The sequence below is a fragment of the Acartia tonsa genome, chromosome 12 (assembly GCF_053477335.1).
Source record: "Acartia tonsa isolate MP-2025a chromosome 12, ASM5347733v1, whole genome shotgun sequence".
In the NCBI taxonomy this organism is placed as follows: domain Eukaryota; kingdom Metazoa; phylum Arthropoda; class Copepoda; order Calanoida; family Acartiidae; genus Acartia; species Acartia tonsa.
The window spans coordinates 28,674,409-28,695,999 of NC_137271.1; the positions used below are offsets into that span (position 1 = coordinate 28,674,409).

General features: G+C 37.5%; 1 protein-coding gene across 2 annotated transcripts in view; it reads right to left on the bottom strand.

Moving 5' to 3' along the window:
• Positions 1-21,591, bottom strand: part of LOC145334248 (neprilysin-2-like) — a 94,562-nt gene that overhangs the window by 35,788 nt on the left and 37,183 nt on the right. The window contains exons 2-3 of one of the 2 annotated variants that reach the window (XM_080179623.1): positions 15,127-15,183; positions 585-612 (exon numbers count right to left, since the gene is read on the bottom strand). In XM_080179623.1, the coding sequence (XP_080035749.1) occupies positions 585-608 (24 nt within the window). In that variant the 5' untranslated portion in view covers positions 609-612; positions 15,127-15,183. The remainder of the gene's footprint in view (positions 1-584; positions 613-15,126; positions 15,184-21,591) is intronic. The other variant, XM_080179624.1, reaches the window with a different exon arrangement.

Genomic DNA, 21,591 nt, shown 5'->3' on the forward strand with positions numbered 1-21,591 from the left:
AAAAAAACTAGTTTTAATCTTATAATTGTAGCCGGTGCCTTCGGCACCACGGGGCTAAAAAAACTAGTTTTAATCTTATAATTGTACATTCTATATCCGCGGAAAGCCGTTTATAATACGATACGAGAAATAACTATTCTCGTATTCATTCGAATCCGGTGGATAGGAACCGGTTCTCATCCATACGAAAAAACTATGTCTAGCATCGTATTATATCCAGCTTTCTACAAATATAAAAATGTACAATCATAAGATTATATATATATCCGCGGAAAGCTGTTTATAATACGATGCGAGAAATAACTATTCCAGTATGGCTTCGAAACCGATTTATATCCAGTGGGTTAGAACAAGTTCTCATCCATTCTAAAAAGTCATGTATAGCAACTAATTACAGAAAATTTTCCTCGAATATTAAAGAAAATACCAGTTTTGTTAGACCAGGGACACCAAAAATACCAAAGATATGGGGGTTAAATAAGAGGCCGAGAAAATCAAATTTTTTCTTTTGCGTTACAGACTGACAAAAGGAAAGACATACAAAGTGAATTATAGAGTAGCGGTGATACTAAGAATAAACTTGCCTGAGATTCTGCCTTGTAGGGCATGATCCTGAAATTAAAATAATATCATTAAATTTTTTAGAACATTTTTATAAAACTATTCTAGATTTTTTTTCATAATGCTGAAAATCCAGGAACAATGGACGATATATTTATTTACATTCCCTATGATAATAAACAAAATTACCCTTACAGTTTGAACACTACTAGTTTGTGTACTAGTATATTTTATAGTCAAATGGCCCCGATCAATGTATTAAATTAACGTTAAATACAGACGTATAGGCCCTAATAATGAAAAGCTTGGCTTTAGAAATTATGTCTGTTCATTATTTACTATTTTGGAAATTATATTTTTTGCTCAGTGATTGTTTGAAATTTCAAAGATAAAGTAATAAGTCAATATTATACAGATTTTTTTTTTTTTAAAGAAAATCGAAGTTTGTAAAAATTTAAAGCAAACATGCTCTGTAATAAATAAGATATTCAAAACATAGTATATTGGCTAAATTATAAGTAATTATACAATATGATTCAATAAAAGGACAAAGTAAAATAATTTTTTTTGAATGTATAGATTATAAATTTTTAGCCGTCACTGTCTATAAATCAGTATAAAACTAAGAATTTGTTTAATACAGAGAAGGAGCGGACATTAGACAGTAAATTATACTTTTAAATCCTTTTAAGTATGCTCTCATTTAAAACTTTGGTTACTTCTATTTATTCTTGATCTAAGAAATAAATTTAATCTACAGAAGGATAATTTTGTTTTCAACCATTGGGAAATGCAAAATTGTTTTCCCATTGTCTTATCCCTTTTTAAAATTGGAAGGGATGAGGGAAGGGGTCAATTAATGATTCCTTAATCCCTGATTTTGAAATTATTTCTCTTAGTAACCATGTGGTATTACGATTATATAATCACAAAAACCACTACAATTTCCCTGAAATCGGCATTAGAGCCCCCCTTCCCTATTCTTTTAATTTCAGAATAACATAAGCCTGATTTAGTATAGGTTAGGAGAAGTTAAAAGGGTTTCGTTGGGCTAAATATTTGCAGAAATAAGACCCTGCATGTTAAAAGTTTTATCTGGTTTTTAAAGAAAAATCAGAAAGGGGAACAGATGGCTGTAAATTACACTTGTAGCCAAAGTTTTATAACCATTTTAACTGATAATTATTCTCTACTGAAGGGGCAATTTTGTTCATCTTCATTAAGGATGTATATATTCTTTTCACTATTCCTCTATACCATAAAATTCCTTAGAAAAAAGATTCCTTATTTGAGAGTTGGATTATAAAGGGTCAAATAGTTTTTTTTTTTTTATATTTACAAACCACCGCGAATTTTCTAGAAAATTAGTTACAGTAATTTGTCATAAAACAGTGATGTATATGTGGTATTCGGCAACCGTGAGCCATGCCTATGGCACCCCTGAACTGGGGTTCGGTGGAGGGTCAATGGCCCTCCCCCGAGTCCTGGGGAAGGGGTCTGACGACCCCCTCCCTATGCTTAAAATTAATGATTGAATCTGTCATGTTTATTATGGTTAACTGTATTCTTAATTCTCCCCCACCCTTTCCAGGGATGGGGGATCATTATTGCCCAAACTGACTATTGTATATGTATTATAATGCTTTTATGTTATGATTATTTATTCCTATCCATGTATTCATTGTTTGTTGTATATAGCTTTAGTATCCTTTAAACCTTCAATAAAGTGACAACTGAAAATAGATGTTGATCATTATCTAGTGAATGCTAGAGAAGCGTAGCTTCTCTATAGTAAGGTGTCCACGTCTGTCACACTGCCGTAATCTAATTGAACTCCGGTGTCTGCCATTTATCCTCGGCGGATACCACAACTTTTGGTGACAGCTGTGTGAGATTACGGCGAACCACAAGTGTAGAGCAGACGCGCATCTGAGGCTAAGGTACTCCCAGCAGTGAAACTGGCAAAACTGACGCAAGCAACCTGAATTACCCACCCTGGACAGCAAAGTTTAACTCTGCATCCGGCAGTTGTGGAAGCAAGACAGCGAAATTTGACGAAGAACCGCAAGCAGCGCCGATATCTAGCGGAGAATTGAGCGCCCAAAGGGCTGAAACAGGCCTGCGGACCAGCTGAAACAAGCCAAATAAGTGTAAACGGCTGAAAATAGGCCAACTTTACTGCAAGAAATAGCAGGATCCGAACCAGTGGCGCTAGCAGGACGGGACATTCCCTGCCGCCATCAGCCGGATTTGGATCAGCGGCGCTAGCAGGACGGGACATTCCCTGCCGCCGATAGGCTGAAACACGCCACATAGCTGCAAGCTGCGAGCCAACATACGAGTGTAGTGCACCAGAACAGAGAAAACTACGTCAACTCCAAGTATCCTGAGAGGCTACAACGCAGCCACCCATCTAGAAAAACAGATATTATGTCACATTGCAGGGATTACCACCCTGGTGTGATGGCTAAACAATAGATTTATGAGCAAAGCTTGGCAAACAAATTGTTGTGTTGTGATAAAGCTAAAAATAGAACAGGCTTGGATTTATTGTGTATTGTGATAACAGCTAAAAATAGAACAGGGTTAGTAAACAAATCTGTTATGCAATTGTGATAAGGACAAAAATAGAAGCTAGATGTAATATAATAAAGACCCTGATATACAATCAAATCACCTCAAGCCTACAGCACAACAACAATACACCCCTTATTCCAAGGGAAAGGGAGGAGCCCCTCTCCATTGAAGGCAAATACAATCAGGGTGATATAATAGATAAGCCTAGGATTAAGAAGAAAAGGCACTATTACACCAGCACACAGTTACCCCCCTCCCTCACAGGGGGAACGGACGGAGTTACCCCCGTCCCCTCACGCGCTTCCCCCTTCCTACCCACACTAGCCTAAGTCCGTCTGTAGTGTGGGGCTAGCGACCGGGAACACAGAGCGCCATTCACGGGTAGCGCAACAACGTGCGGAAAATATCATAAATTCAACGGACAAAGCGGACCAATGAGAGAGCGAGTTGAGGGATAAGTGCACGTTTTCCCCGTGTGCGCGGATTTGACGGTGCGTACGCGCGTAGCAAGGACAGGAGCTTTCACGCACACACACACACCGGAGCGGAGCTACTCCATAGCATTTAACAGGGGTATTTTGAGCAAATAAAGAATTACAAGCTTCTCTCCTCCTAGCTCCAGTGTGATAAAGGAAAACCCAATCAGTTCCTGACAGCAGTTCAGACCCTCAACATCTATCTACCCCTACCAGCCTACCCTACAACCTCAGCACCTAACTAGTGATAAGTACAGCTAAGTTATACCTTTGCAACTAAACTACCAACCTAGTGATACAAACAGTGTTGGCTGTTAGGCTAGAAAGCCTCAAGTGACAAACCATTCATTTTTAGTACTGTATAACTTTGTGCCCCGCCGTTGAACCGTTGACCCGATGGACCAGCCGCAAGCCCCAGGAGGTGATCAAGCCCCAGGATGGCTCCAGGATGACCCTCAGCCGGCCCCAGCCGAGTACCGCAAGCTGATGCTGAGCAATCTGCCGGAGTATAGAGGGCCGCCCAAGCAATCCTGGTCGTCACATATCCGTAGACTCGAGATGTCATGGGCGGCTTACCGCGTGCCACCTCATGATTCCCTCAACCGCCGCAACGCCCTCCTACTGTCACTGGTAGGGCAAGCGGCGGAAATGGCGTCCCATCTGTTTGGCGAGGCAGGCCAAGCCTTGACCTACGAGCAGGTCAAGGCCGAGTGTGAAATGCTATTTCGTCCTGCTTTTGAATCCCAAACGCTTAAACAAGCGTTTAGGGATTACAAGCAACACTCGACAGAACCGATACAGGCGTACATATCCACTAAATGTGCCCTGTATCGGGACGCCTACAGCCATGAGGATCTTGAGTTGTTGGTGGACGAATTAAATCGTGGAATTCGTAACGCCAATGTAAAACGCATCATGATGGGACATGAAATTACGAGTGTACCTGAGTACACTCGTAAGGCCATGTTTACCGTCACCATGATCACAAAGCAACTGAAAGAAGGTGTGTGCCTAGTAGACTCTACCGACGGGCTGACTGGATCCGCCAGCATCCAGTTGCCCCAGTATGATGATTCGGAGCCAATGGAGATTGGCGCCTTGGCTCCGGGTCTCCACCAGATGGGGAAGGTCGCTCCAGATGACAAGGTTCCAGGTCGCTGCTTCCGCTGCCAGGGGAGAGGCCACCGAGCTCGAGACTGCCCAACGCCTGTGGAAGTTAGCCTAGAGGAGAGACGCACCCAGCCACGCCGTGACCGTTCTGCCAAGTGCGAGCGTTGCCACTATGACGGTCACATGGCGGCCGATTGTAGAGCTGACTGGGCCCAGGTAGCCAGCCGCAGGCGCACCGCCGATAAGGGCGCCCCTCCAGGGAAGCCCAGCAGAGTGGCCCACATGGAAGGGAGCGCGCCCCCAGCACCACCGCAGCAAGCAGCCGCCCCCAAAGCTGTGGACCGAGCCGATGGGATGCCGCAGTTTGGGACTGTCCCAGCTAGAATCAACGTACTGGGCGGCGCGGCTGAACCCAACCGGGTTGGCCTAGGCTTCAGCCTCAACCACCTGGGGCCAGAGCTGATACAACCCAACAACATCGCCGAGCCAGAGATTCTGAGGCCCCAGCCTTTTAGCCTCAACATGATGGAACCTGCCCGACTGAGCCTACCCAGCACGAGTGGAGGGGCGCTACCCAGCGTCCCTGAGACGGTGTACGGGGAGGCCCTGGCAGCTGCTGAACGAGAGAGGCAGGAGGCGCTAGCCAGCGCCACAGCATCGATGTATGGGACGCCACCCGGCGTCGCCACCTGGGATGACGGGGGGGTGCTATCCAGCGCCTCCCACCTGGTGCCTGGGGCGACAACCGTCGCCGCCACCGAGATACCTGGATCCTGGAACGAGCCAGCCTCCAACCTGATGTCTGGGGCGACAACCGTCGCCGCCACCGAGAGACCTGAGTCCTGGAACGAGCCAGCAGTCCCAGAGGAAGGGGTGACACCCGTCACCCCCAGTCAGCCAGCGCCACCAGCCTGCAGGGAGAGCCCAGCTACATGCCATCCAGAGCCCCCTGCCAGCCGAAGGAACCCAGCTGCCCAACACCAGGATAAGTTGAATTCGTTAAATGTGTTGTATCCAAGCCATTGTAAAACCCCAGCCTTGCCTGTGCCCCCTGCACCAGAGGCTGGGGAGATTGAAATTTGGGAAAATAAGGACTTGCCTGTGCCACATGCACCTGAGTTCCTAGGGCAGGGGAGGGAAGTGAGTAAGGGCGAGCCTGTGCCACATGCACTTCAGCCCCATGCCACTGGGCATGCCTTGGACAAGGGAAGGGAGCACTTGGAGCTAGGGGAGCCGGCACCCAGGCAAGCGCCAGTCGCTTGTCAGTCTGTCATTGGGGAGGGTATCGGGGTGCCCCGGCCACACAAAGATAACGCTCAATGGAAACTTGTATCTAGCCAGGAGCAGCCCAGCCGTGTCCAGCCACAAGAAGCAGCCGTGACCAGAGCTGAAGATCCCCAGCCGCGTGTGCGAGGTAGATGGTTGCCTGGAAGCCTCTCCCATTGGTGGATGGTCCTGTGGGGCCTCCTGCTGGCAGCCGTGTGGCCTACAACCAGCTACGTCCTGGTGGGATGGGACTGTGCCAACCCCACCCATGTCACATCCTACAATCGAGGGCCAGCTGTACCGCAATGAATTAGTGCTCCAGGAACGACGGCTGCTGGTCAAGGAAGAGACCTACGTGGTAGAGGATGGACGGGTGGAGTCCCAATCTGACCACCTGACCCTGGAGTGTCCCCATTCTGAGCTGTCCTGCATCACTGGGGAAGCAACCTACGTGTGAGACCACCTGGGGAGAGATTGCCCCTTGAGGCTGATCCGCAGCCTCCAGCCCAGCCTAGTGATGCATACCTGGTTGACCATCAGGCCCAGTTTTTCATCAACATGACCAACCCCACCTCGATTGTGAACTGCGACTTCGAGGCCCATGCCACCAACCATCCAGCGTTGTTCGTGGCAGCTGACCCAGCCGCGGCTGCGCTGCCCAGAGTGTCGGCTAGGGATGTTGACGTCCCCCTACAAGCCCAAATACATGCAGGTTATATTGGGTTTACCCTGGAAACGCGCATGAAAAGCACAGCAGCCGAAGAAGTAGCGGCCAACTGCTGGAAGCTCCAGCAACTAGACCCGGCCCACCCGGTGCGTGTCCAGGGGAGCACGTTCTCGGTACTGAGGGGAGACATCCTGCTGCAGCTGACCTGCCAACGCCACAAATACGTTGTCCGCGAACACAAGGAGTGTTGGGACAAAGTGCCAGTAGAACCCACAGGATTTGTAGACGCTGTGACCCGAGTATATAGTGAACACGCCACCAAGATCCCCTGCTCCTCCACATACCCCCTGACTGTGCACGCGGAGGAAGGCTGGCTAGAGTTAACCCCCGCTCCAAAGAAGAGGCCACCCCCGCTGGATACGCCTAAGCAATTGTTGACAGAGCCCTTAGATGACTTCAGTTCAGGGGGCTTGTATTCACAGGCTGAGTTGAACGACTGGCAACAACTGCTGGCGTTCCCAGCATACAAGAGCGCCATGCTGACCGGCCTATCCTATGGCTCCTGCGTTCAGCAAGGCAGCTGTTCGGCCACAGGAGACCATGGGATAGTGTCCTACAACATTGACCGACTGGCGGAGGAAGGAGAGGCCGCCCTGGATGTCTGGGCTGGATTTAGACAAGCTATCCACGAGTGGGGAGATGGCGCAGCCATACTGTGCTTGCTGTTGTTGATCCTCAAACTGCTGGGGGACCTAACCATCATTTCTCTGGCAGCAGCACAAGGAGGCGTCCAAGCAGCCCTGAATGCGATGTCACAAGTGTTCCTGTACCATCCAGCTTTGTATAGGAAAGCTCTGGCTAGAGCCAGGCTCACCCATGCCAAGTCCCGGGACTTTTCAGTAGACTGGGATGCCATTCCCATCGGCAGGGAAGCAGCCGAGGAAATGGTGTCTATGCAATCAGCTGATAGCGGGCATGACCGCCCAGGTAGGCCAGGACCGCCCTCTGGCAGACCCCGCGGCCCCTCAGGAGGACAGGCCGCTGCCCAGACGATCAACCTGGCAGCCAGCGCCCCAGCCGCTGCCAACAACAACCAGCAGGCCCCACTGCTGACCGTTCCAGCAACAACGGTGCCACCTGCCAACCTGACACCTGCCGGCGCCGAACAACGTGTCCAACCAAAACCAGCCTCTGCCTTCTATCCCACGTTGGGAGCCCATCAACCCTGAGAAAACACTCACCACTAGGATTCCATTGAATCATTATTGTTTGTATATATCTTAGCCCTAAGGAGCGGACCGAAGGCCTCAACCACTGTCGGAAGTCTGGTAGGGAAACCCTCTCCCAGCCTTCCGAGGGGAGAGTTGTGGTATTCGGCAACCGTGAGCCATGCCTATGGCACCCCTGAACTGGGGTTCGGTGGAGGGTCAATGGCCCTCCCCCGAGTCCTGGGGAAGGGGTCTGACGACCCCCTCCCTATGCTTAAAATTAATGATTGAATCTGTCATGTTTATTATGGTTAACTGTATTCTTAATTCTCCCCCACCCTTTCCAGGGATGGGGGATCATTATTGCCCAAACTGACTATTGTATATGTATTATAATGCTTTTATGTTATGATTATTTATTCCTATCCATGTATTCATTGTTTGTTGTATATAGCTTTAGTATCCTTTAAACCTTCAATAAAGTGACAACTGAAAATAGATGTTGATCATTATCTAGTGAATGCTAGAGAAGCGTAGCTTCTCTATAGTAAGGTGTCCACGTCTGTCACACTGCCGTAATCTAATTGAACTCCGGTGTCTGCCATTTATCCTCGGCGGATACCACATATACACACTCTGGGATTGAAACAATCATTACACAAGGTTGCAAACATCCATTAAAGCAAAGCTCAACGAATCAAACAGTAGGACAAACGAACATTTGGTTTTTAGGATAATAGAACGACCTTAATACCTTAAAACAAAGTTGATAGAAAAGTACAAATGACCAGCAAATTCTAGAAGTTGACTGACAGACAGACACCAACGTATTTGCGTCGTCGTGAAAGTTTGAAATTAAAGAATTGTTCTAAGATTAATGTTGTAAATGCATACTATATGCAGTTACTATATTCAATTATTAGATACTATTTGTTCTGGCGAATCATCACAAGACATTTCAGAAGACTATCTCATACAGCAGCCGAATAAATTCTATTTATCTAATAGCCTTAAAGATTAACAGACATAATTAGAAAATTTCGCTTATAAAAATAACTTAATTTCATGAAGAAAGTACATACAAAAAAAATTATCGAGACTTAAAATATCATTGCCAATAATTATTTTATTGGCAAAAATTCCTTATTGGTATTAACTGCATTTTGATTTTTTTTTTCATTGGAGAAAAAATCAAAGTACATCTGTATTTATATAGCTTAACAAGGATGACAGTAAAACATTTATAAAAAGAGTATTTTCTAAGATTATCTTAGGTTAAGTAAGTTTAAGTAAGGATAACTTAACCGTTAGGGGCTATAAAAAGATTTTAAATTCAAAATAGAAACAAAGGGTGGGGAGGACGGGGTGTCAGAAGTCCCAAAACAGATTTGAGTGAAAGCCATACCACTAAATATTTTGTTTCTAGACAGGTAAATTAAACAGAAGAATACCTTCAAATGTACTGAACATTAGGCGTGGTTTTTGCTTCAGACTTTAATATGCTTCCTAAAGTAAATTAGTTCATATAAAAGCAGACTTACTGTCTACTGTAAAAACAGAAACTATATTGTGATTTAAGATTAAAAACGATTCTAAAACCATTTTGAAATATGGGAAGTAATTTTTTTTGGTATGTTGCAGGGCGTTGATATTTTATGTTTATTTTAAACACCAAAAATGTTAGGAAAATTTAGCAAAAAGGCAAAAAGGGCTACCAAAAATACTTTAGAATAATTTGTCTATTTTTTTAAAGTAGAAATAACAAGCAAATTGCGAATGATGAAAAGTATACTATAGAATCATGGAAAGGTAGGAGTAATGTTATTCATAGTATAAGCATTATGAACACGTTCCCTCTTTCGTTTTATTAAACCTCTTGTTAAAAAACAGTGTTAAAACCTTTTACAAATATTAATAATAATCTGTTAAACAGGTTATTCTGCTAACACAAGTTAATCTTCCATTGTCCCTCAAGATACCTAAAGTTATAATTATGTTTAAAAATATTATCATTTCAACATTAGACATAGTTTGAGTCATCAAAATGTTAATTATCATTTTGATTTAAAATAACACGATATGTTCTTTATCATAACCTTAATTAGCTATTTAATTTTTTAGCTAAGTTGAAGAAATACTTTTCATAAATCTTAAGCTTTTGCCTAGTGATAACTGTTGTGCTTTGCTCATAGTATTTTAGTAATGAAACCAAATTTTAACAAAGCCGTTGCTCCTTCATATTTTAGTTCAATCTAGTCTGTAATTTCAAAATTACAGTTTCCTTTTGCGTCGATGATCAACATTTAGAGTGACATTATGAACATAGAACTATCATGAAACAATATTCTTATGGAATTATTATTATTTGAATTTTAAACCCCCCAAAAAAACAGTCACTAAACTGAGGCAGTTTTATGAAAACACCATGGTTAAAAAAAGGTTGAAATAGTATAGTTATATAATCTCAATTACTTCAACCAAGTTACGACGTCTCTGGTTTTTAGCAGTTAAGCTACTTTATAACTCACTTTGTCCGTCTGTCCTTTCGACTATTTAGTCTGTTAATGCGTCCACTAATGGCTATGCCCCTAGAGGCCTATAGGGGCACTTGAGGAGGAGAGAGTAGATTTTTTTCTTGGAGAGATTTCTCTTTGGACGGTGGTGGTACCCTCCCCCAAAGTAGTTCCCAGGATCATTGATAAGCTACCGTGTAAAGGAGAACTATATCAGTTCACTGGTTATCGAGATCTTTTGTTACAGACAGACAAACATCCTGTTACTTTATAATAAGGATAAAACGCTATTTAAGATTACTTTGTTGGTATATAGGATTTATTGGATATTTCTGAGCATCTACATTCTAGCTCACATCCGTCCGTTTGGCTTTACTCAATGCTTTAATGAAACATTTGTTATTTGCTTCGTTACTTATGGATGTATATATTCTTATTCTAATATTTATGTTTGAATTCTTATTTTATATTATAAAATTGTAATTGGTTGGTTCATAAAGTCGAGGGTCAAGACGTTTCAACTACTAATTGTAATCTACAAAAGGGGTAATTTTGTGTATCATCATTGGGAATAAACATCAATTTATCGACCATTGTCTTATCCCTTTAGATCCCTAAAAAACAAGAACAATGTTGTCCATATGTAGAGCAGCCTTGCAGGCCTTTTCTTTGAGGCTTTTGGCAAAGCCACTAATCACTCATATTAAATAAATTATCATACCCTTGGCATTTGAAAACATATAAAAGGAGTAAATTTCATAATTAGTGAAGCATTATAAAAGTGATTTTTTGTCTATCTACTAAAAAAACGAAAATAGGAGATAGAAACAGAAAAATACAAATTGAAATAGATAGATAGAGTCTAAGATCGTAAAAGGGGAATGGTGAATTGCTAGTTTGGTTTAAGAAGAAGATACAAATTAGATTATTTCCCATTTGCCTATCCTTAAACTATGAAAACACTGATGAAGTTCTGGTTCAATAGATTTTTAATTTAAGCTAGTTTCTAGCGACTAAATTTTAGTTATCACACAACTTCCCAATTCTTAAAAAGGATGTAATTTAACTGTGATTTACTATACTGGAACTGTATTGGAAATAATTGCTATTGTTGCCGGAAATATTTAGAACTATGTCCTTTAAATGAAATTAGATAGTACAGAGCTATAGAGATATGTAAATATAATTAAACAAATAAGGGAGAGGGTATGTAACTTTACCTACGGGTTGGGGACCCTGCCCCGACATTGTATTGGGTCTTTGAAATCAGCTAATAGCGTGAAAAATATAAACACATCTGAATTCCTACAAAAGAATAGAAAACAATTTGCTAGCAGACGAAAAGAGTCTCCGCGACTTGGGACAGGTAGTCAGGATTATAAATGTATACTAATAAATGTATTATATAGGTAGACAGTAATTTTGCTAGTGACATAAGACCTCTTAAACGGCTGTAACATTTATGATTTAATGATACAATATGAATTGATTTTTACTTAACAAAAATTACAAGAAAGAAATTTTTTATGGTAGGTCCCAAGGCTCTAACATCCTAACTGTTTCAGATAATTAAATCATTTAATTCGACCTTTGTCTGTAAGTCCTAATTGTGCATGGCAATGAGTAGCGCCAACAGATCTATAGTATAGATGTACATACAGAAAACTACCTTTCTTCCTTTTTTCAAAGACCTCTTTCGTCTCCTTTTAAACTATTTTCTGCTACTTGGCTGTGTTAATATAAGCGACACAATTGGTTGATTTTCAATGACCCAATAGAAAGGTTGCACAAGGTAGTTGCGATGGAAAGATACAGTTATTTAACCCTTTCTCCCTCTAGTGTTTTACTCTAATGTTGAGCCTGTTATGGGCCAAAAAATTTCCCTTACTCCAGGTAGGTACAGTACAACTTTTATCATCTTCAGCTATCACGCAGTTTCTACCCTCTTCTATGGAGTAGTCGCGCTATACTAAAAATGAGGAAAAATACATGAATACTTCTCTCTATTAATTTCTTATTATTAGTTTGCAAGAAAGATATTCATGAAAATTTCTTGGAGTAGGTCAGTCAAAATAGTATCTTTTTTGCTAAATACCGGAGAGTTTAGATGCATTGGAACCATCCCATCATTTTAAAATCTGTTTTAAGATTCCTACAGTAAAATGGTATCTATAATACAAAGTAGCTTGATGTCTGTCCGTCTGTCCGTCCGTCTGAAGCTTAAGATCTCGGTAACCACTGAACCGATCGGATTCTACTCTTCAGGGAATATACCTGCTGGTCCTGTGGTGGTTTTAGGCTATTTTCTTGGGGGTGGGACACCTCCAACCCCCCCCCCAAAAAAAAAAAAAAAAATCCCTCCCCCCCCCCTTTTTTTATTGTAGGAGATATCCTTGGTCCTTTTTTTGTAGAAGATTTCCTTGGTCCTTATGTTTTTTTACGAATTTCACCTTACCTTTTTTTATCATCTCTTGGGGCAGAGCCCCTATAGGCTAGGGGCTCTGTCGCTAGTAATTTATAAACTAGGAAGTGTAGCAACTTTAAATCAATTTCACAGTGATATAATAGTTATTTCTCGCATCGTATTATAAACGTTTTTCCGCGGATATAGAAAGTACAATTATGAGATTAAAACTAGTTTTTTTAGCCCCGAGGTGCCGGAGGCACCGGCTAAAAAAACTGGTTTTAATCTTTTGATTGTACATTTCTATATTCGTAGAAAGCTGGATATAATACGATGCTAGACATAGTTTTTTCGTATGGATGAAAACCGGTTCCCATCCACCGGATTCGAATGAATACGAGAAAATTTATTTCAGTTCTTTTAAATCAAGCGAAGATATGATAGAATCATCCTTTTCACTTTATATTGAAATTATGAATTGATTCACAAGACAACAAGGCACTTCAGTTTAACATTTATAAAATATAGTTGGACAGAAACCAAATAAAAGATTAAACCATAAATTTTAGGGTTCATACACTGGACGATAAATTGATAAACTCCATTCCCACCCACCCAAATTATTTCAAATTATGAATAATGAAGGAAACTGTTTATAGTGCCTATAAAAAAAACATACTTGCCTACCATTGGTCAATTACAATATATACTGGCCTTTCATTGGTAATTTAGTCTGTGTATTGGCCTATCATTGGTCATTTGTATTGTATGCTGTCATTTCTTTTACAGGCACTATGAACAGCTTCATAATGATGATATATAAACCAAGTGTAGAAAAAGAGTATAGAGTTGTATAGAGTAGCTTCGCTTCAAAAAGTCACACCTATATGCAAGCATGCATAACAACAATCAAAAGAAAAGATCAAGTAATTTCAAAAGTTGTTAAAATAACAGTTTTAACTACTTTTAATAGGAATATGTATACCGAAAAACAATTATGAAATATATGCAGAAAAAGTAAAAGTCCAAACAAAGTAAGATGTGCCCTGTCTTTTAAAGGTGCAAGAGAGAATGTCAACCTTAATTAAATCAACCATAAACCTTATATCATTTATGGTTAATAGTTTTCAAAAATAGCTAAAAACCATCGCAAGACATTCAAAAATACAAGCTAAAAACACGATCGGCGACTTTTTTTTTTTTTTTTAATTTCTGTCTAAAAGTGATTATGCAAAAAAAATGTAAAATGCCAAATCAATAAAAAGAACCGCAATGCCTTTGACCCGCAAGAATGCAGAATTCTGATGTCATTTGGGGGTTAAGATATGGCACTGCAAGAAAAACTTTTCTGCCTTCAAATCTTCTAATTACCATTGAGACAAAATAAATTTTTTATGGTTTGAGTAATATAGGAAAAATACTGGCCAAAAATTTGAATCTCTTTAAAGTGCCTATAAAATAGGCGATAAATTAAAAACTTTTGGTCAAAATATCCTGAATAACGTTATATTAGATAAATGGAATAATTTTATTTGACGTCATTCAGGATACTTCGGACAAAAGTTAAATTTATCCCCCTTTTTATAGGCACTATAAAAGAGCTTCAAAAAATTTGTTTGGGGGGGGGGGGATTGTACCAGTTGGCAACTGTCTGTCATACAATAAAATGTATTGGAAAGCTGTGCCTTTAAATCAAGCCAAATATGAGAAGAAAAAAAAACATGCAGAATAATATACATACACTCACCCTGAATACATATTTTTAAAATTTTTCAACTAAAAAATAACAATTAAAACACCTGTTACTACAACAAATTCTATTACTTAAATTTAATTTTAACTTATTTTGCGCATAAAAAAAATTGTCCATTTGTGTGGATTTTACAAGGATAAGTAGTTTCAATAATAGCAATTGTATTTTTATTTTTGATTATATTATGGAGATTTATAATAAAAAGGAAAGGTGAAGTTAAAGGAATTATCTACAAATTGATGTAGAATATACGTGGATGTTATGACAGGAGAAAAATTGTCGTTAATTTAGCTTGCTATTTCCTCTGTCATTTATTGACCGGCCGTTCATCCAGTATGATGGGAGGGGTTGGGGTTAAGGGGGAGATGGGGAGATTGTTATTTTAAAACGCTACAGGTTTCACTTTATGAGAGAACATGAAAATCTGTTGTAAGATCCAAGTAATAATATAGGCATTTATCTACACCTCTAAAAGTAAAATCGGCCATTACCTAACACTATAGACAGACAGAAGGACAGACTAAAAATAGATTTTCTGCTATAAAAAAAAAACGGAGGCATTGTACAATCTTTTTTATCAAATAATTATACCTGTTCTTAGAGAGAACTGGATGGAGTTTGGTTTCTGTTATTTGACTTTTAATTTACCTGAAAAAAATTTGATTTATTATCGGCACAAATTAAATTTAAAAAATAATGCACCAAATTCGATAAATGAAAAAAAAAGTTTATTAATTGTTTGTCCTATTGTTTCATTTATTGAACTTCACTTTGATGAATTATGATGACTTTATTTTGTTAACTTTTAAGTCATAAGAAATACGATGACTTTCTAAGTAAACAACTTTTTTTTAATTTAACAGAGTTTCTTTGTGAACGTTATAAAAATACCTTAAATTAAATAATTACTTTTAAAAAAGCACAGTAAAGACTTTTAAACAAAAACGTCCAATCAATTGGTGGGTTGTCTGGGTGTGGTTTTAGGGACACTGTCTTTACAAGTAATTAAGGCCCAAAAGTCAATAAACATATAAATAAAGTTGGGTTCAAAGTACTTTGAAACTTTTACCCCTATATGAGCAGTCTACAAATTAAAATCTCTGTTTTTCATATAGCCCCTAAACAATGATATTGTGTGATTTTAAGCCTCTAAAATTGGATGAAACAACATAAAATCCTTTCTTTCAAAAGTCCAAACTTCAACAGTGTTGTTAGACTCAAAAAAGGCTGCAATAGTGTCAGGCGTTAATCTTGAAATATCTTTTAATTGCTTACAGCTGTATATTATTGTAAAAATGGAGTAAATTAAAAGAAAACGGTTGCTGCTGTTAGATTTATCTTTAGTTAAATACTACCAAAATCAGGTTGACGTTAGCCTAGATTCTAACATTATACTGGCTGAGAGCCGAAAATGTAACAAAGCTTCCTAATTATTCGCGCCACCAGATGTGTTGCTGTTTCCAGGGTGAGTAAAAATTGAGATTTGCCCTGTGTAAGAAAGCAACCATGCAATAAAATAACAAACATGACCAAAGTGGACATTTCTAAAGGTGCATAATGTTCAAACAAGGATGGTCATACTCATATTTGTAAAAAAAGAATATCTAAAAGTCGGAAAAACTGGCACAAGCCAAAACTAAAATCATTAAAAATGGTTCATTCTGCTACTAGGTTGGATGCAAGAAAATGTTAATAAACAAATGGAGAATGATTTGCATTCATTAATGTAAACAATACTGAAAAATATTTTTTGTTTGAAAAAGGTAAGATAAACTTATTGAGATATTGCTAATCTTAAATTGTTCTCCATAGTACGAACTAAGACCAGACATTTCAAAAGAAAAGTTTTTTCTTTCTTCTTATATCATTAAACCAAGCCTTAATAAAACAGATGCATAGTTAACAAAATGAATAAATCTAATTTGTGATTTTAAAAAATGCAATTAGATATGAATAATAAGGGTGGACTTGATACATCTTCGGATTGATTAAAATTGTCAGCTAGACAAATGTACTAGCGAACATTTTTAAGTTGCCATTTTGGCAGCTGATGAAGAAAAAAATGCGGCTGTCGAGCACTTTTTAAACTCATCAAAAACCCTCATTAAAAAACTATGGATGTATAAGAAAAGTCATTCCAAAGTGTACGAAAAATCTTTCGGGGAGGAAAATTATTTCTTATTATTTTAAGGAGGTGATAAAAGTTGATAAAGTAAAAACAACAAGATTTAAGCATCTCAATCGTTACATTTTTTCAAACAACCACAATTATTCTCTGAACATTATTTATGAATAATCTAAAATTGATAAAGGATTATTCAAAATACAAATAATAAACATGGTCATGGAAAAGAGCATCTAAAAAAATTGTACATATAAAAAAGCTAATTTTTAGCAACCATTTTTACAGATTGGATTTTTTTTTAAATTAGGCATTTCTTTTACTTATTTTGATTTCACTACTGCTACTTGGTTAGAATTCTAATTTATAGAAAATGTCTAAGGAAACTGTAAAATCTATCATATTTTCTCCTATTTATCTTATCATTTGAATTTTGTTTAGGTAATAATTTAAAATGTTGTTAGTTTTATTCAACATTCAAAAAGGTGAAAACCAGAATAGATTATCAAAAATAGAGGCTTCCAAAATATGTTGCAAAAAAATCTTCATCAAAGTGACGTCCAGACAAAATTTTGCATATTTTAATTTAAAACCCCTTATGAAAATTGTTTTGCTGTATTGTTAATTTAAAAGAAAAGAATTTGTTTTTGTATATTGTACTGTTTAAAAGATGGTTGAATTGTCAATTTTGATAGTTATGAAATTTAAAGTTGAGATTAATACTTAAAGCATGTTAAAATTTAAAGAAACATTCATGTTGAATAGAATATGTTTTTAATCTTATTTACATAATGGGTTAATTAAGCTATTAAAACATTATGAATGACATCTTGGTAGATAATTACTTCCTCTGCAGACGTTTTTGTCATTTTGGCTCATAATTACTCACTTGTCTGTTTTAAATAACAAGGATGACAACATCCATAAAAGCAAAGATCCGAAATGGTAAGACAAACAAACATTAACACAGGTAGAGTGTCAGAACTGAATTAGCTGAATATAAATATATAACAGTCGAAACAAAATTGTAAGTGAAGTTGTTAAAAAATTGCATAAAACAGGATAATGTTTAAGTACATACTTACATTTTTAGAACGTAATTATAGAGATGCTTCGCTTATAACATTATACTTTGTTGTAATAGAAATCAGTATTTAAAAAATCTGATCAATTGGATAATAATATCACATAAAATTTGTTTTTAAAAAGTTAAAAATCAACATGTTTAAAATGGCTGTACGGTCATTCTGGTAAAGACTATAGAGTTGCTACACTTTCTTTATTATAAGAACCATGAAATAGTCATACTACTTTATTTCTGAAATACAAATTAAAATAATACTAATTAAAGATTTTTAAGTCTACATCATTCATTTTAATTTATTATGTATACTTTAAATATGAATATTCATGAAATCTTTTCATTTATTAAGTTAGTAAAAATATATAAACAACTTTTTAGATTAAACAGCATGTATTGACAGAAATGAAAATCTAAATAAAAAATCTATAATTAAAAAAAATAAGTTAACCCGATAGTCTTTTTAAAATTTACAAAACTAAACATGCATAAAAAATCAAAATAGGTAAAGTTGAAAATATAGATTTTAGTGGTTGAATTATATTTAGTTGTTAAGTAATATAGTAACAAACCCTTACTATAAAAAGATTGCTACTATAGAAACGGTAATTTTAAAAGAGTTAATACATTCAGTAGAGTACAATCCTTATATTTACATCCTTAAATTAATTTGGTCAATCAGCACTTTTCTATATTTTCAGAAGGTCAAATTATGAGTTTAATCTTATTGATCTTCATTTGCCAATATCTGCAATATTTCAAATTTAACATTTTCAATCAACCGTTGATAGAAATTTATTCATTTGTATCAATTAGAAATTTTTAAGTATCTAATCTTATAGATGCAAAATTTGTAAACTAGTAATTTTAAGATACATATTTGCATTATGAAAAGGTCAAATTTTTAGTTTAGTCAAATTTATTTGATCCAAAATTTGTCCGCAGAACTTGGTCAGAGAGAGAGGGGACAATGGGCTGTTATAACACTAGTCCTTAAAGTTTTATATTAACGTTTTCTTATTCTTTAGCCTAACAACTTTGGGTACTTATACTAAATTATGATTGTTTCAACCACTAGCTTTAATCTACAGAAGGTAATTGTGTGTGTCATTATTGGGGATGTACATAAATTTGTCAGCCATTGTCTTATCCCTTTGGATCCCTGAAACTTGATACTGTTGATGTTGAACTAACTTTCAGGAAGTTAACTCCTTTATATATGGGTCAATGGAATGCCTAATAAATTTAATATGCCCCACATTTTTTCCGCGTTGAATTTGACATTGAAATTTTTAAATTCCGCATTATAAAACTGGTAAATTTACGTATGATTATCAGGGAGCGAGGGCACATTGGGCTGTTTATTACACTAGTCCCAAAAGTTTTATAATAATCTTTTTCATTCACTTTGAGGACATTTATTTAATTTTGATCGGTGTGTACAATGTACATTAAGTTGAGTTCAACCACTGATGGCGTTAATTTGTGTATCACCATTGGTGAGGTACATCAATTTATCGGCCATTGTCCTATCCCTTTATATCCCTGTATGATTATAGGGGTAAGGAAAATAAGGAAATGGAAACAACTGCCCTGATATTATGGGCAGACAATTTAGAAACCCTTTTAGGTCATTTGCATTTTCAACGAAAAAAAATACCAGGGAGGGAGAGGACATTTGACAGAAATCTATAATACAAAGTAGAACGATGTCTGTCTGTCTGTTTGTCTGTCTGTTTGTTTGTCTGTTTGTAGCGAAGGATCTCGCTAACCGCTGAACCGATCCGGTTCTCCTTTACAGGGTAGCTTCTCATAGGTCCCGGGAAGGTTTATAACTATTTTCTTTTAACACTAAAATTAAAATAGTGGAGTCGACAACAACCCCCCCCCAAAAAAAAAATCCCCCCCCCAAAAATTTTTTTTTACAAATTTTTATTAAAATCTAAAACACGAAAAATTTGTTTGATCAAACCTCTTGGGGCAAAGCCTCTAGAGGCTAAGGGCGAAGCCGCTAGTATTTTATAAAGACAATCGTGATTGGGCTGAACTGAACAACCCTCTAACATCTAAACTTTTCAACAATTAATTTCAATCTACAGAAGGGTTATTTTGTTATTGTAATTAATTGTATATTGTCATATCCCTTAAGATTCCTTTGAAATTCGGAATAGTAACAATTTAGAGCCTTAAAGTGCTTAGCTCAAAAATGGTTAGAGGGTAACCAAATCAATGACATAAAGCCTTCAACTTTCAAAACATTACCCAACTTTTCGAATAATAAAGAATTGATATCAGTGTAGCAGTTTATGGGATTTTATTTGACATAATAATTATTTATTAAATACTTTGCATCCCCTAATACTCGTATGTGGAGGGATAGAGTCAGAAAAGTAGCCTAAAACCATCCAGGTAGAGGTATGTAGCTTTACTAATGTGGAGAAATCAATCAATTCAGTTGTTAACGATCGGAACGGACAAAAAAAACTTACTACTTTCTACAACAGAATTAAAGAATATGATACATATTCAAAACCCTGTTTCAGTTCACGTTAACCTACATGTTTTCCGTCTAAAAAACCAGGACATGCGTTTAACGCATGGACTTCGAGAATGAGCGTAATATAAATGCGTAAATATCAAGAGTATAACTTTAAGACGGATAATTCAATAAAATCTTTCCTTGTACCATTTGTGTTTTTAGTATTTAATTTAAAACAAGTCTAATATGGCCTTATTAAAGGTGAAGCTTTTCTATAATTAAGGTCGGTCCGTCCGTCCTTACGTCCATCCGTTACGGATAGCTTTTTTCGTTAATTTAGGCATGTTAGAATTGTCCTATCGATTTCAAACTTTGCATGGTGATTCCTGTAGTAGTAGGTACGATTTAGAAAGAGTAGCAACTCTATAATCACTACCAGAATGTCCAACCGTTCATTTTAAACATGTTGATTTTTTTCTTTTTTAACAACAAATTTGTATCAAGCAGTTTTTCAACAAATTTACTTACAATTTTGCTTCGACTCTAACACTTTTTTATTAAGGTTATTCAGTTCTCACACTTTACAAGTGTTAATGTCCGTTTGTCCTACAGTTTCAGAGCTTCGCTTTTATGTTTTGTCATCCTTGTTTTAATAACGTTCAAAATAATAAACTATTCTCCTCGATTATTGATGAAACGTACCAAAAATGGGCCTATTAAAATTTCTCTTTTTTTGCTATAAAAAAAAAAATTTATCATTAATGAAAAAGAACCACTTTAAATTATATTTAATACAAGAAGTGAACTTGTACATGCCCCGGAAGTAAAAAAAATTCACAGAAATAAATACACATAGACAGACTAGCCAGTTAAATGATAGTAAAATCATAAATGAAAGATATCATGGATTTAAGAAAAAACAGTTTTAAGCTAGTTTTGGGATTTTTTAGGCATTACTGAAAGTATTGCCTGTAGGACAACCAACCCCTTTATTTCACTACTTTTGTCAGGAAGTCCTAATCGGTTTAGTGGTTAGCGAGATCCTTCGGTACAAACAGACAGATAGACATCCTGTTACTTTGTTATTAAGAATTAGCATAAATAAACTTTTTTTGAATGCCCAATCCATTTATTGCCTGACAAAATAGGGAAGACAATATTTAGATAAAATTTATAACAGGTTGTAAGAGTTGTAAAAAGGGGTCACTACCAAGTTGATAATGGAAGCATTTTCTTTCAAGGTTTTATATCCGACCTTCCGCCAAATTTTTTGCGTTGTTGTTGGTATCCTTTTTAGGGTTACACAAAGTTTTTGTTGATTCGTTGATTTCAATAAAAACAATCATTACTTCAACATATGTAGGATGGTTTTTG